Genomic DNA, 12820 nt, shown 5'->3' with positions numbered 1-12820 from the left:
CATTGCTTTATCCTATATCATAATTTCACATGCTTATAATGCAGAATACTTGCACATGCACACATGTTAAGAATATGATATTATCTAGATATTAATTTACATACACCTGGTATTTAGGGGCAGGCTTAACTTACCACTTTACTTTTCTTCTTAGATAACTCAGACTGTTCATGAATAATATGTTCCACTACACAATCAGAATAAGAGCTCTTAAAATGTGTGAGATGTTTGCAGATTATCCTTGAAACAACAACTGCCATACGTTTTTCAAGGGCATCCCAATCCTCTTGAGAGGGAAGGAAAGAATTCAATGGAATTGTTGTAGCCAGCTCTCGTTTTTCATCATTTAAATGCATAGCAGGTACTCTGTTCTGTGTAGCAAAACACATCGCCCACATTAAAAATTTGTTCTGTTTAGACGATGTATGATACCGAGATAAACTTAGTTTCTGGACATTGTCCCAGCACAGACTGTATCCAGGACCTGAAAATATAATGAAAACAGACAAGTGGGTAAACATTATGAAAGGCTACTGCTGCCGGTGCAAGTTCAACTGGTAGCAAACTGCCATCTCCATGGAGCCATACATTTCCTATGTTATGTCAATCAAATGACCATGCATTTTACTGGTCCTGGTCTAAAGTACAAATAATATAATTTGTTGCAGATAACAATGAATTTGAATATGAGTATGCATGCTTGGTGGTTCATAGTAATAGCATAATTGTCACAATAAACTAGGGCTGCATGGGTATGAAACTATAACATATACTGATCATTTTTATAATTGAGGGCTTTACAGAATATGTAAATGCTGCAAAACCCAATACAAAATGAAGGAAAAACTAATTTACAACAATGTTAATTTTCTCTTTAGTGCAAAACACTATATATAACTAATACATTCATTCAATGGTTGAATTCCACCATCACCTGTGTCTGGTCCAAAGAGAGAACGTCTGTAACTAACACCATCCTCCTCTGTAGATTTATCATCACTGCTTGCAGAAGTAATGGAAATTTCACTTTCACTGGCACTACAATCACTTTCACTGGCACTACAATCACTTTCACTGCTAGTAGTAGGACTAGTCATTAACTCTTGAAGAGGAATGGTAGTTACACCATCCGTTGTATGAACATTAGGCCTACTGTCCATATTATCAACATCGCCAAATGCAACATCTATGTCACCATCATCACTACTGATATTAGGAGCATCATCTCTTAGTTCTTCCTGTCAAAATATGTATTTAAAATGACTTTTAACATACACTTTTATTGTTAATAGTATTCACATTGACATTCATTGTATCCATTATCTATTCATCACCAATAGCTATGCAAATAAATTCTTATACGTTACCTCTATCTTGCTTTTCATGTCATACATTTCTTTGTCAAAGTTTTTTCTCATTCTGTCTATTGTGCCACGTGTTCCATTTACGCCCAAACAAATACCAACATGCTGGAAGCACTTGAAAAGCTGCATAATTGAAAAAAATAACATAATCTAAAATAAAGTCAGTTGTTTAATAAAATTAGATTAGTAAATACTGTGGGCATACTGCATACTGATAAATAAAGCAGATAAATAATACAGATTGTGCAGAAGCCAGAGATTGACATGAAAATATAATTTAAAAGTCTGTGTATTTACAATGTCTAAACATTGGTTGGCATGAAATTATTGTTATGTATGTTCCATACCTTCTGACTACAGCCACTTTTATACATTTGAATGGAGTTAAATGCTTGTATTATATTAAATTTTCTTCTTTTTCTTAAATGTAGCAAATTGCACATAATCATTCCATATGCTGGAGTTAGTTTGCCACAGCTACCATCAGAACGACTACAAACACAAATATGAAATAAATGCCATTAATTCTTAAAATAATGCTAAAGCAGTTTTCTTTAAATATTATGCAATTAAGTAAGTGATAAATCCAATCAACACTCAATTGAATAACACCCTCTCCCAAATATGGTTTAAAAACTTTTGTTTTTCTAAACTGGCATACTTTATGTAAGTGATAATTCACACAACCTTGTTTTCTTTCCTGCGGCACATTTAATAAAATTTATACTGAAAAATTGTCATCTATAACAAACTTTACTTACATGTCTATCAGATTATGACTACGTTGGGTAGTTAAAGCTGCTCTGATGATACTGGTCAGCAGAGGTAGACCACAATTGACCTCTTCAATTATTTTTTCCCATTGAAAAGACTCGCATGTCTCTTTAGAAAGTGTCATTGGTCTGCTTTTTTTAATGTAATTACCAACTTCCTTCCTTACCTATAATAATTTTCAGTCAAAGAAGTTTAAATATATTAAAAAGAAATATTAAATATCAAACATTTTCCTTGCATTATATTACTGGAAATGACATTTAAAATACTGTATACAACTAGTTGTTTGATTATGCAGTAATCTGAGGTTAACCATTAGGAGCATCATTTTGCATTAATTAGTAACATCTCTACTTAGATGATTATTTCCACAATGTTTGCTAACTTTGTGTCCTTGGCTTGTTTTAGCACAAATGCCAGTCATCATTGTCTGACCTCTAAACCATGTGATGTTTACAATTCCTTTGATTTATGCCTAACTGCCAATCAGATTTGTTCTAACTTTATTATTCTCATAAATAAAAGTGTGTTGAACCAAAGACAATTGGTTGAACACACCAAAAACAACAACTTTAAAACCTACCTTGTTGCTTATAACAGTAGCAATTTGTTTCCGTGCACGAACACTTCTGTGATACAGAATGCTAATAGCAGACTCATAATCATGTCTCTTAACAGCAAGAATGACTCTTTTCACAAATGTTAATTTCTGTTGAAAAAGAAGCTTTAATTAGGGTTATTGTAACATTTTTTTTTTAAGATTTGAAACATGTGAAATTAGGTTTTTGCCATTCAATCAATGTTTGAGAGAAAGTAGTACAATAAATTGTGGCACTTTCCTTTCAAATAATGAATAGAGTATCAAACACTTTAAATAAATTATTTTATTTAACACTAGTATTTAATATAACACTAACCTTTGCTGTTTCATAATGGTTTTCATCAGCATCCTCCACATTTCTATGTTTTTTAAGAGTGCGTGGTGTTCTGGTTGGAGTACATCTTTTTCTTTTAAGATGAAGATATGTACCCTCAGCACATCTTGCAAAAAAACCCTGCTTGGCTTCTTTCCCTTCTCTAATTTTTCTTCTAGATTTTTCCAGAAGTGCATAGCAATCTTGACATAGGCACCTGGGTGCATCAGATTTGTGGCCTAGGGGTGTCAGGTTTGTTTCATACACTTCATCCAGTGCATCCTTGACACACTCTACTTTACCAACTTGTTTCACAAGAGAATGTCTCTTATATCCTTTTGCCTTTACCTCAAATGCATTCCCACAGTTGATACACATAGACATGGTAATGGATATGGAGGTGTAGCAAACACTGGCTTGTGTGAGAAAATACCCACAATTCATTTTTATTATTATCATTTTTTTTTTCAAAATAAATAATTAAAATAATACAATTATTAATTTATATTATGTTATTTTATTTCTGATACCATGTTTCGATTTTTTTTATACATTGCATATATATTTGTGGTTGTTTTCATCCATAATATTCATTAAATCTCAACACAACTCCAATCGAGTGGCTTATTCGTGAAATTGCGAGACTATGACGCGCCGTGACGTCATGGGTCAAAATTTCCAAGATGGCTGACCTTGAAGCGTAAATAGTGGGTTTTCGCCGGTATTCGTCTGATTTTAGTAGATAACGTCGGTAATTTAGAACATCCAAATCAGAATAGTTGTCAAATGTGTTTAGATAACGATCGATCATACACAGGTGAGCGTAGACAGCCAATTTTGCTAATAAAGTGTCAATAACCTGGCCGACACGGATTTGTGTCGTCCGGTATGGTAACTGACTACGTCTCGTACTGTAGCTCTAGGGTTTCGCAATTACCAATAGACGACCGAATCAGACTACCGATGCAACAGAAAACGCCAAAAACGGACACCAGCGAAATCCAGAGCTACAGAACTGCAGCTATGCCAAGCGGTGAAAATGACCGGATGTCCGCCCCCGAGGATAGATGCAAATGAACATCACACCGGGTGATATAGTAGGATTAGAAGTATACCTAGTCTATGGCTGCAAATAGACTTTTAACATTGGGAGATCATTGATAATGTTATAAACATCGTATTCGAGCTTACGCGTGTATATTGTTATTGAATTTATCGGGATGTTGCCTTTTACGCCTGTCAAATTTGTACATAGCGCCACCAAGTGTCAATCATTGATTAATACTCTGATTACAATTGGCAAGTCATCCCTCTTACCATGCTTCCAAAACACCTACCTTTATGCATTACAATGTAGAAGGGACAGTTATGTAGAGAGTAAATACTTTTATGATTTAGTATTGAAGACCACAGTCGTTTTATATTGTAAATATCGCCACCAAGTGACAAATATCGATGCCTACTTCTATTACAATTGCGTTTGATAGTTACATGTATTACGTTTGAATGTTTGCATACCTTCAAAACGTTCTTTTTTCTACATTGTCGCATCATGGGTTTTCATGTTGTAACGTTCTAGCAAATTGCCTCCAGGTCGCATAAGAAACTTTGTGAGTGCACAATGCATTGTAATTACTATACGTGTTTAATTTTACTATTTCTAGGTAAATACCAGAATGTCAGAAAACTGTCGAATTTGTGTTTGTCTTTTTTGTTTTTAAATCACAAAAACATGCATGAAATAATTTGAAGTTATTTCTATTTTTGTTCAGGTTATTTGACCACCATGGTACAAATCCTAGTCAGCAATTAAAATATTGTCTAAGTTTGACGAGGCAATAAGGCTTGATCTCGAGCGAATTGGATAATACAAAATATTAAATGATTAATGAGAAAAGTTATGAATAACTTCTATGCTGTGTGGTCCGTGGCACGGGAATGACTTCGGCTGCAATGTGCACTAATATAGAACAGTTGCACCAAAATATAAAACGTACCATAATAGTTTAGATATCAAAAATAACGAATAAGGCCCAAAATATTTATAGCCAGAACATCAATTTAGCATTTTGATAGTAGAATTGACACTTTGATTACCGTGCTAGAGAGTAAATCTAACTTCAAACGTCAAACATATTTAGTATATGTTAGATTGTTATTGATATTGGTTTGAATGTTGTGAAACGTGCATGGAATGTCGAAATTACGCCCTAAAGTTGCAGTAGTTAGATTTAATTATGAAAAACGTTTTTTGAAAAGTCGTATACGTTCGCTGGAAAGTCACAAATGTTGGATGGAAAGTCACAAATGTTGGATGGAAAGTCACAAATGTTGGATGGAAAGTCACAAATGTTGGATGGAAAGTCACAAATGTTCGCTGGAAAGTCACAAATGTTGGATGGAAAGTCACAAATGTTGGATGGAAAGTCACAAATGTTGGATGGAAAGTCACAAATGTTGGATGGAAAGTCACAAATGTTGGATGGAAAGTCACAAATGTTCGCTGGAAAGTCACAAATGTTGGATGGAAAGTCACAAATGTTGGATGGAAAGTCACAAATGTTGGATGGAAAGTCGAAAACAACGTTGAGGTAGTACACTGGAAATTAAAATAAAGTTGTCTTGAAAGACGAAAAATAAGTTGCAATGTGAGGGAAAATTAGCTGGAAGTCAAAACAAATTCGAAAACCAATATAACTTCTACATACTACATTGAAACAATGTTCTGTTTTTTCGCACAATGAAAATTACGATTAATAAGCGAAGTGTACTCTGGGAATATCGCCATGTTGTTGGAATGCATTCATAAAGTAGTGGTTAGTTTTACCTTACCTTAACCATCGTGCGTGAGATTTATACACTCGTTTGAATTCTCGGATAATACTTGTCCAATCGGACAAATAGTTTACACTTCGCAAAAAGTGATTTTTTTTCAATGGAATTTCTAACGGCGGAAAGCAGGGGGTGAGTTTATTACACACATCGCCTCACTTCTGGTACAGAAAATAAACGTGCTTGCTATTTGGTGGTTTTTATTTCAATTTGGTTTGATTTATATGGCAATCAAGCTAGTATTAATGTTTTCCATGCCGTAATGTCCATTACCAGGAAGCTTGATTTCTCTGACGAAGATATTCAGGATGTGAGTGTCCGTAAATTCAATATTTCATTCACGCTTCGTTGAAACAATCGAGTCATACGCCCTCAACATCGCGCAAAACTTGTTAACCACACTCCAAGGTCAATCTTCCTGTTACACCCGAAGACGTTGTTATATGCTATTCCACACATGACAGGCTTAATATTGCGATTAATATGGTTCGTAGAACTTTCATAGAGATATTTTTACCGTTTTTTCTAAAACCGAATACGGAATCAAGTTGATTGTGGATGACATGGCACCTTATTACATTTCAACTCAACGTTATCCCTTCAGCAGTCCGTGTATTCCCAATATTTAGCAATAATTTGTTTACATGGCAAGGAATACATGTAAATGTACTTGGAGTAACAAATGGCACAGATTTGTCCGGTGAGCACTGGGTCGTCTACAAGATTACAGTTGAGACGAAGAATATATACAAGGCAGAATTTTATTCGACAAAAAAAAATCTAACAATGATTGTGTGTTAGGATTTGATAGCTAATCAGATATAATCTTATGAATGGCTTCGTAGTGCTTCTCACAATTTTACAATGGTGGGCGTTTGTTTTCAAAGATCACAATTACTGAGAATTTTCTTTCGGAATTGTATGCATGCCTTTTTAACCCGTATTTTAACCACTTTCTTCAAAAATATATCATTGCCCAACAACTTTCTTTAGTAAATTTGTTGTAGCTGTATATGGTCTACGTTCTGAAATTCTTTTACATTGTTACTGACTTCACCAGCAACAGTTGCTAGGCTTTTGGATTCCATGAGTCTTTTTTCATTGAAAACTTTAGTCTACAATTAGTGTGACAAATCTAAAGAACCATGTGAACCCACACACTTGTTTTAGAAACAAAACTCCTACACCGACTAATAGATAATTTCAAAATTATTTATTCAATTGAGGCTTGTTGTATTACATAGCGCCGATATTCCAATTACATAACTTATTGTGACTCTAAAACCATCGAACAATCTGATATTAATTTCACTATTAGGTGAGATGCTGGATTGTTCGAGTTACGGACATCGAGTTACAAAATTGACCATTCCCAGATTTCAGAAACCACGCCTACTTCTGTGAAACCACGCCCAACCACTCGATGTCCGGTTAACAAATAACAGCCTGAGAACTTCGAGTTATGGGGCACATAGCATTAACGTTGTATATTTCCCGTAATTCGAAGTTCGTTAAAATTAAAATTAAAGTTACTAAATTAATAATATCTACCTCCGCCTTCGGTGTCGGTCGATATTATGGCTATCGCCTCGGCAGTCGTGCTATATCTCACATATGTTATGGACAAACGATAGTTTATCGTGGAAAACGAGTCGTTTTCATTGAGTTGCAATTTTGTTCGAGTATGCTCGCTGCTTGAGAAAGTTGAGCCTGACACTGTGCTGTGCGTGACAGCTTTGGAGTAACTAGGATCGGGTATCGCGTATCCACGACCTGTATAGAGACGTTGTAAAGAATTAACAGTCACAAGCAAATAATAGTATGCCTCAATTATCTGGTGAAACAGAAAGTTTTGCACGTGGTGTAAGAAATGAGACAAATATTTTATTCCGCCCGCAGCCAGGACCGCCAAGTGTATGACCCAGAGAACGTCAAAAACTAAAACAAAACTTTCATACTAGGACTGGAAACTTTGTGTGTCTGTCGGATCGCAATGCATCAAAAATACCCAGCGCAACAGAAAAGGATATTCTCCGCAAGAGTGGAGTGGCATTTAAAAACAAATCTATGTAATGTGGACAGCAGTGTCCAAGAGATGGTGGAGGAGTTGACCTCTGACCAAATTTATGTGAAGAATGTGTAGGATTCACCCAGTTACGTTTGAAACGCTGCAATGTTCTGGGTGTAGGATTCACCCAGTTACGTTTGAAACGCTGCAATGTTCTGGGTGTAGGATTCACCCAGTTACGTTTGAAACGCTGCAATGTTCTGGGTGTAGGATTCACCCAGTTACGTTTGAAACGCTGCAATGTTCTGGGTGTAGGATTCACCCAGTTACGTTTGAAACGCTGCAATGTTCTGGGTGTATACACACTTTACAGGTAATTGATTGTCCGTGGTGTGTTGCAGAATTAAAAGCCAACATTGGTCCTCAAAGTAAAATAAACCTTCGACCAAGTAAAAATAATCTTTGTACTAAACCTATCTTTCCGAAGATGACACTTGTAATGACGCTTGTAATAATTGACATGTCTAATATGTTTCAACCAATCAGAAGACAGGCTAATTAACATATCAATACTGTAGAGAAGAAAATATGCATTTTGATTTTGCATGCATATTCACTCGGTTTAAATTAATCGAATTTAGCTATGAGCTAAGCGACTATAAAACACAGCTAATAAATTATCCCTATATAGAAGATCGTATATCCACGCTGGCTTATCTGAACCTACATCTTTGAGTTTCTTACTCCCAATGCTTGTAACTTCAAATCAGGTGACGCTGCATACCGTATCATAATACATATCAATGAATTGTGGCCTTTGCATTATAAGGAACGTGTATACGACACTAAGTACAGCATACCACACTATATTCCCCTTTGAGAGTGTTGAACTACAAATATGAATACACGTCACGGATAGGCAAATAGGCAACTTTTGTCTGTTACACATAAGTCTTCTTTTAAATTGTGTACACAAATGGAAACCTCTATCTGGGTGACCCGAATCACGCATTAACAATAACACAACTATCACAGATTGGTTGTTCTTGCTGCGCCATCCCCGACGAACTCCGAACTCTTACATACTAAGTATACACATATGTTTTTATGTAATTGTTTAGTTCATCTGAATGGAATCGATGTGGTTCGTAACCAGTCTTATGATTGGTTGTTGACAAAATGCTGAACAGGCCACGCCTCCAACTGTGCCGTGCGTTCGGGCAAACCGTTAATTATTCGTAATTATTCATCTGTTTTTTCTAATTTAAAAAATATGAGCTGGCTGGAGCCTTCATCCCTTGTCTATTTCTTACACTAGATACCAGCCGATACCCCCTATGATTATTCCATCATTATGTTAACATTTTTTTTATTATTTTATCATTATGTTCACATTATTTTTTAATTTTGCTTGCATTTTTACATTATTTCATCATTATGTTCACATTTTTATATTATTTTATCACTATGTTCACATGTTTTAATTCTGTTTGCATTTTTACATTATTCCATCATTATGTTAACATTTTTTATTATTTTATCATTATGTTCACATTATATTTTAATTTTGTTTGCATTTTTACAATATTCCATCATTATGTTCACATTTTTTATTATTTTATCACTATGTTCACATTATTTTTTAATTTTGTTTGCATTTTTACAATATTTCATCGTCATGTTCACATTTTTATATTATTTTATCATTATGTTCACGTTATTTTTAAATTTTGTTTGCATTTTTACATCATTATGTTCACATTTTTACATTATTTCATCATTATGTTCACATTTTTACATTATTTCATCATTATGTTCACATTTTTATATTATTTCATCATTATGTTCACATTTTTACATTATTTCATCATTATGTTCACATTTTTACATTATTTTATCATTATGTTCACATTATTTTTTAATTTTGTTTGCATTTTTTCATCATCATGTTCACATTTTTATATTATTTTATCATTATGTTCATATTATTTTTTAATTTTGTTTGCATTTTTACATTTTTTCATCATTATGTTCACATTTTTACATTATTTCATCATTATGTTCACATTTTTATATTATTTCATCATTATGTTCACATTATTTTTTAATTTTGTTTGCATTTTTACATTTTTTCATCATTATGTTCACATTTTTACATTATTTCATCATTATGTTCACATTTTTACATTATTTCATCATTATGTTCACATTTTTACATTATTTAATCATTATGTTCACATTTTTATATTATTTTATTATTATTAATTTGTGCATTTATTGGATCTCCTTAAGTAACTTTTTTAAATATATAGCGTGCTGTTTTTCCGAAGTGGGGGCATAGGAATTTATAATCAAAAAAAGCTTACCATATAATGTGACATCCATGATCTGACCGTCTGGGTCAGAGGTCACCTTCTGAATCTCTTAGTAAATGTTTTTAAAAATTGTCATTACCCCCCTAGTCATTTCCCCGAAATTGGCTCTGCCAATTACTTTCACACTCAGCTGTGCCATGGGTTTCTTGCAACATTATGATATTACTGCCCTGTTTAGCAAGCCAATTAAAAACTTGCTTACGCTTCCTGAATTGGCCAATTCCCCTAACATTCAAAGTCAAAATTAAAATTTTTGACTGCTGCATAACTGTTGTATTTATATGCACATTTGGACTCAGTTTTTTGAGAAACCAACAAAATAAAAAAGGAAACAACAAAGAAAACAAGAAAAACGAAAAAAAACACATACCCATTGCCCGGCAGGCTCCCTCCCAATCCCTCCACCATGCCTCACGGCCTACAACACAACAAACGTGCCAGCCTAAAAAGTCTGCCGACACCGATGCACACGAACGCTACAGCCACCCCTTTGAACTAACCTTCTAGATCTAAGAATTCACCCTCCCCAATTTCCCCCAGTATCCTAATTGTCCCGATGTTCACAATCAGTTAATTTTGTCTTCTATCCACTCGCCGCTATCACATGGTTTTCCATCAATGTTGAGTCGCCCGTTCTGAAATCTTGGTCTTCTGCCTTCCCGCCATATTTTTTGCATAGTTGTAATCATGCTTCGCTTTCTTCTGTAGTCTTAGTCACAGAGATCTTCTTTTACGTATATTTCAGTTCCGTTCAGTATTTTCCTTGATGTGGACAACACAGCCCATCTGTCCGGGCGGCAGATAAATCTTGCAATTATGGTCCGAGTACGATTACTTTTCGGGGGGGGGATTCGATGTGCGTTTTCCACGGTCTTGGGATCTATACCAAATTTTTCACTCACCATTTCCCTCACAGTGCTCAGAGCATTTTCTTTTTCCTTCTCCTTGATTCCATAAAATCTCAGATTGAAACTTCTGGAATGTCTTTCGTTTCTAAGACTTGATTCTTGTGTACGTTTATTTTCAGTTTCTAGCTCGTGGATCTTTTTTTTTCAGGTGGTCAAGTCTAAACGGCTTTCCGTTGTGACTAATCTCTTGCGTAATTCTTTATTTCCGACTTTCAAAGAATGCATTTAAAACATTCCTTCAGCTCTATTATATCTGTGACAAAGAATGTCGTTCTTCAATACTTTTGTCAGCCATCTTGGCTTTGTTCTCCAGTCGATCACTCATTCCCGGGAACCGTTTTGCTTTGCATTTTGCACATAATTCCAAGTCACCCTGGCATAAACGTACATTCCTTTTACTATCGCAGTCAGTACACTTCATATCAGTGACAATTGCAGTTAAAATGATGTAGACTAGCAAAAGTTATGAATTTCTTGAGGAGCCGACGTGGCTTCGTGACGACGCTCGTAGATGCATTCCATACATGTACTCTAATAAATAAGCGCTGGGCTGAATCACTCATATCGCCAAATAAACATGGAAGAATGGGCGAACGTCACGGTTCGTCGTGTCACCCCCCCCCCCCCGGTGATCAACAGGAACCGCTAAATCTTACTGTCTGAAACATATCTGACAAATTCACATACCTGGGTGCAACTTTTAGCTAAAATGGCTCCTTAATAAACACCGTGGACAGACTCTCGGATAAAGCAAGGAAAACAGAGTATATGCTAGCAAACATTTACAAGAACAATACAAACAACATTAAGCTTAAGACAAAACTATTTGAAACAGTCCAACTGCCAATACTTCTCTATGCATCTGAAATTTGGGGAATAACAATTAAACCAGACAAGTGGGACAAAACAGAAACTGAAAAATACCACATAAAATACTGTAGACACATTCTAAATGTTAACAATAGAACAAGCACAATTGGTTGTAGACTTGAACTCGGGAGATTACTGTGATGAATTTATTGCGTGTATCTGTTGACTGACTTATTTAGCTGATTACTAGCGAATGGCTGTGTTATGTCTGTCATCGTTTAGGGTCATGCGAGGTCCTCGACTCAGTGATTTGGAACTAATTACGAGATAACCGTCGCTATTCGGACTACTATTTCTGACAGTTGGTATTCGCATATAGTGAACGATTAATCAAAAGATATGACGTGTTCAGTACTTAGTGTGATTGGCTGTATGGTTGAAGGTTACGCCCTAGAGTCTTTATACTTCTTTGTAATTGGTTAAGGTTTTGAAAGTGCGCAAAGTTGTTTTAGTTGGTCTTGGCGAGTACACCAGGACAGACGCAGTCTAAGGCAGTCTTGGGCGAGTCTTGGGTCAACCTTGCGATAGTCTTGGGGACTTTTCCCCAGGGCGCTGTGTCTTATATAGTGCTCGACTGACTGACTAAAGACGAGAGTTGAAACGTATTTTGTTGTGTGCGTCTCTTTGACTGTAAAGCTTGAGTGACTTTCCCGATCCCGTACCTCAAGGGGACGCGATATAGAGACCAGACGAGATTTCCCCCTGGCACGTGTGGAGAACCCCAGAGGAGAAGAATTTCCCCCTCATATTACCATTAATCTCAAAAATACAGCTA

General features: G+C 35.5%; 1 protein-coding gene across 1 annotated transcript; it reads right to left on the bottom strand.

Moving 5' to 3' along the window:
* Positions 1–125: 125 nt before the first annotated feature.
* LOC146730229 (uncharacterized) lies at positions 126–4054 on the bottom strand. Its single transcript, XM_085494051.1, has 7 exons — positions 3056–4054; positions 2722–2847; positions 2126–2304; positions 1712–1856; positions 1368–1487; positions 905–1238; positions 126–484 (listed from the first exon to the last, which is right to left on the bottom strand). Exons 1-7 carry the CDS (start codon positions 3509–3511, stop codon positions 126–128), a joined length of 1719 nt encoding a protein of 572 aa, XP_085350177.1. The 5' UTR covers positions 3512–4054.
* Positions 4055–12820: the final 8766 nt, after the last annotated feature.

Source organism: Saccoglossus kowalevskii, chromosome 19, assembly GCF_978046115.1.
Source record: "Saccoglossus kowalevskii chromosome 19, keSacKowa6.1, whole genome shotgun sequence".
In the NCBI taxonomy this organism is placed as follows: Eukaryota; Metazoa; Hemichordata; class Enteropneusta; family Harrimaniidae; genus Saccoglossus; species Saccoglossus kowalevskii.
This window is presented reverse-complemented; position numbering and strand designations above follow the sequence as displayed.

What these genes read in the sequence shown, in the direction of transcription:
- LOC146730229 (XM_085494051.1), bottom strand. Translation starts at nt 3,511, where the DNA reads ATGATAATAATAAAAATGAATTGTGGGTATTTTCTCACACAAGCCAGT. An exon ending in CTACTGTTATAAGCAACAAG is followed by an intron (nt 2,305 to 2,721) that starts GTAGGTTTTAAA and finishes AAATTATTATAG; the next exon opens with GTAAGGAAGGAAGTTGGTAA. An exon ending in AAAGTGGCTGTAGTCAGAAG is followed by an intron (nt 1,488 to 1,711) that starts GTATGGAACATA and finishes TCAATTATGCAG; the next exon opens with CTTTTCAAGTGCTTCCAGCA.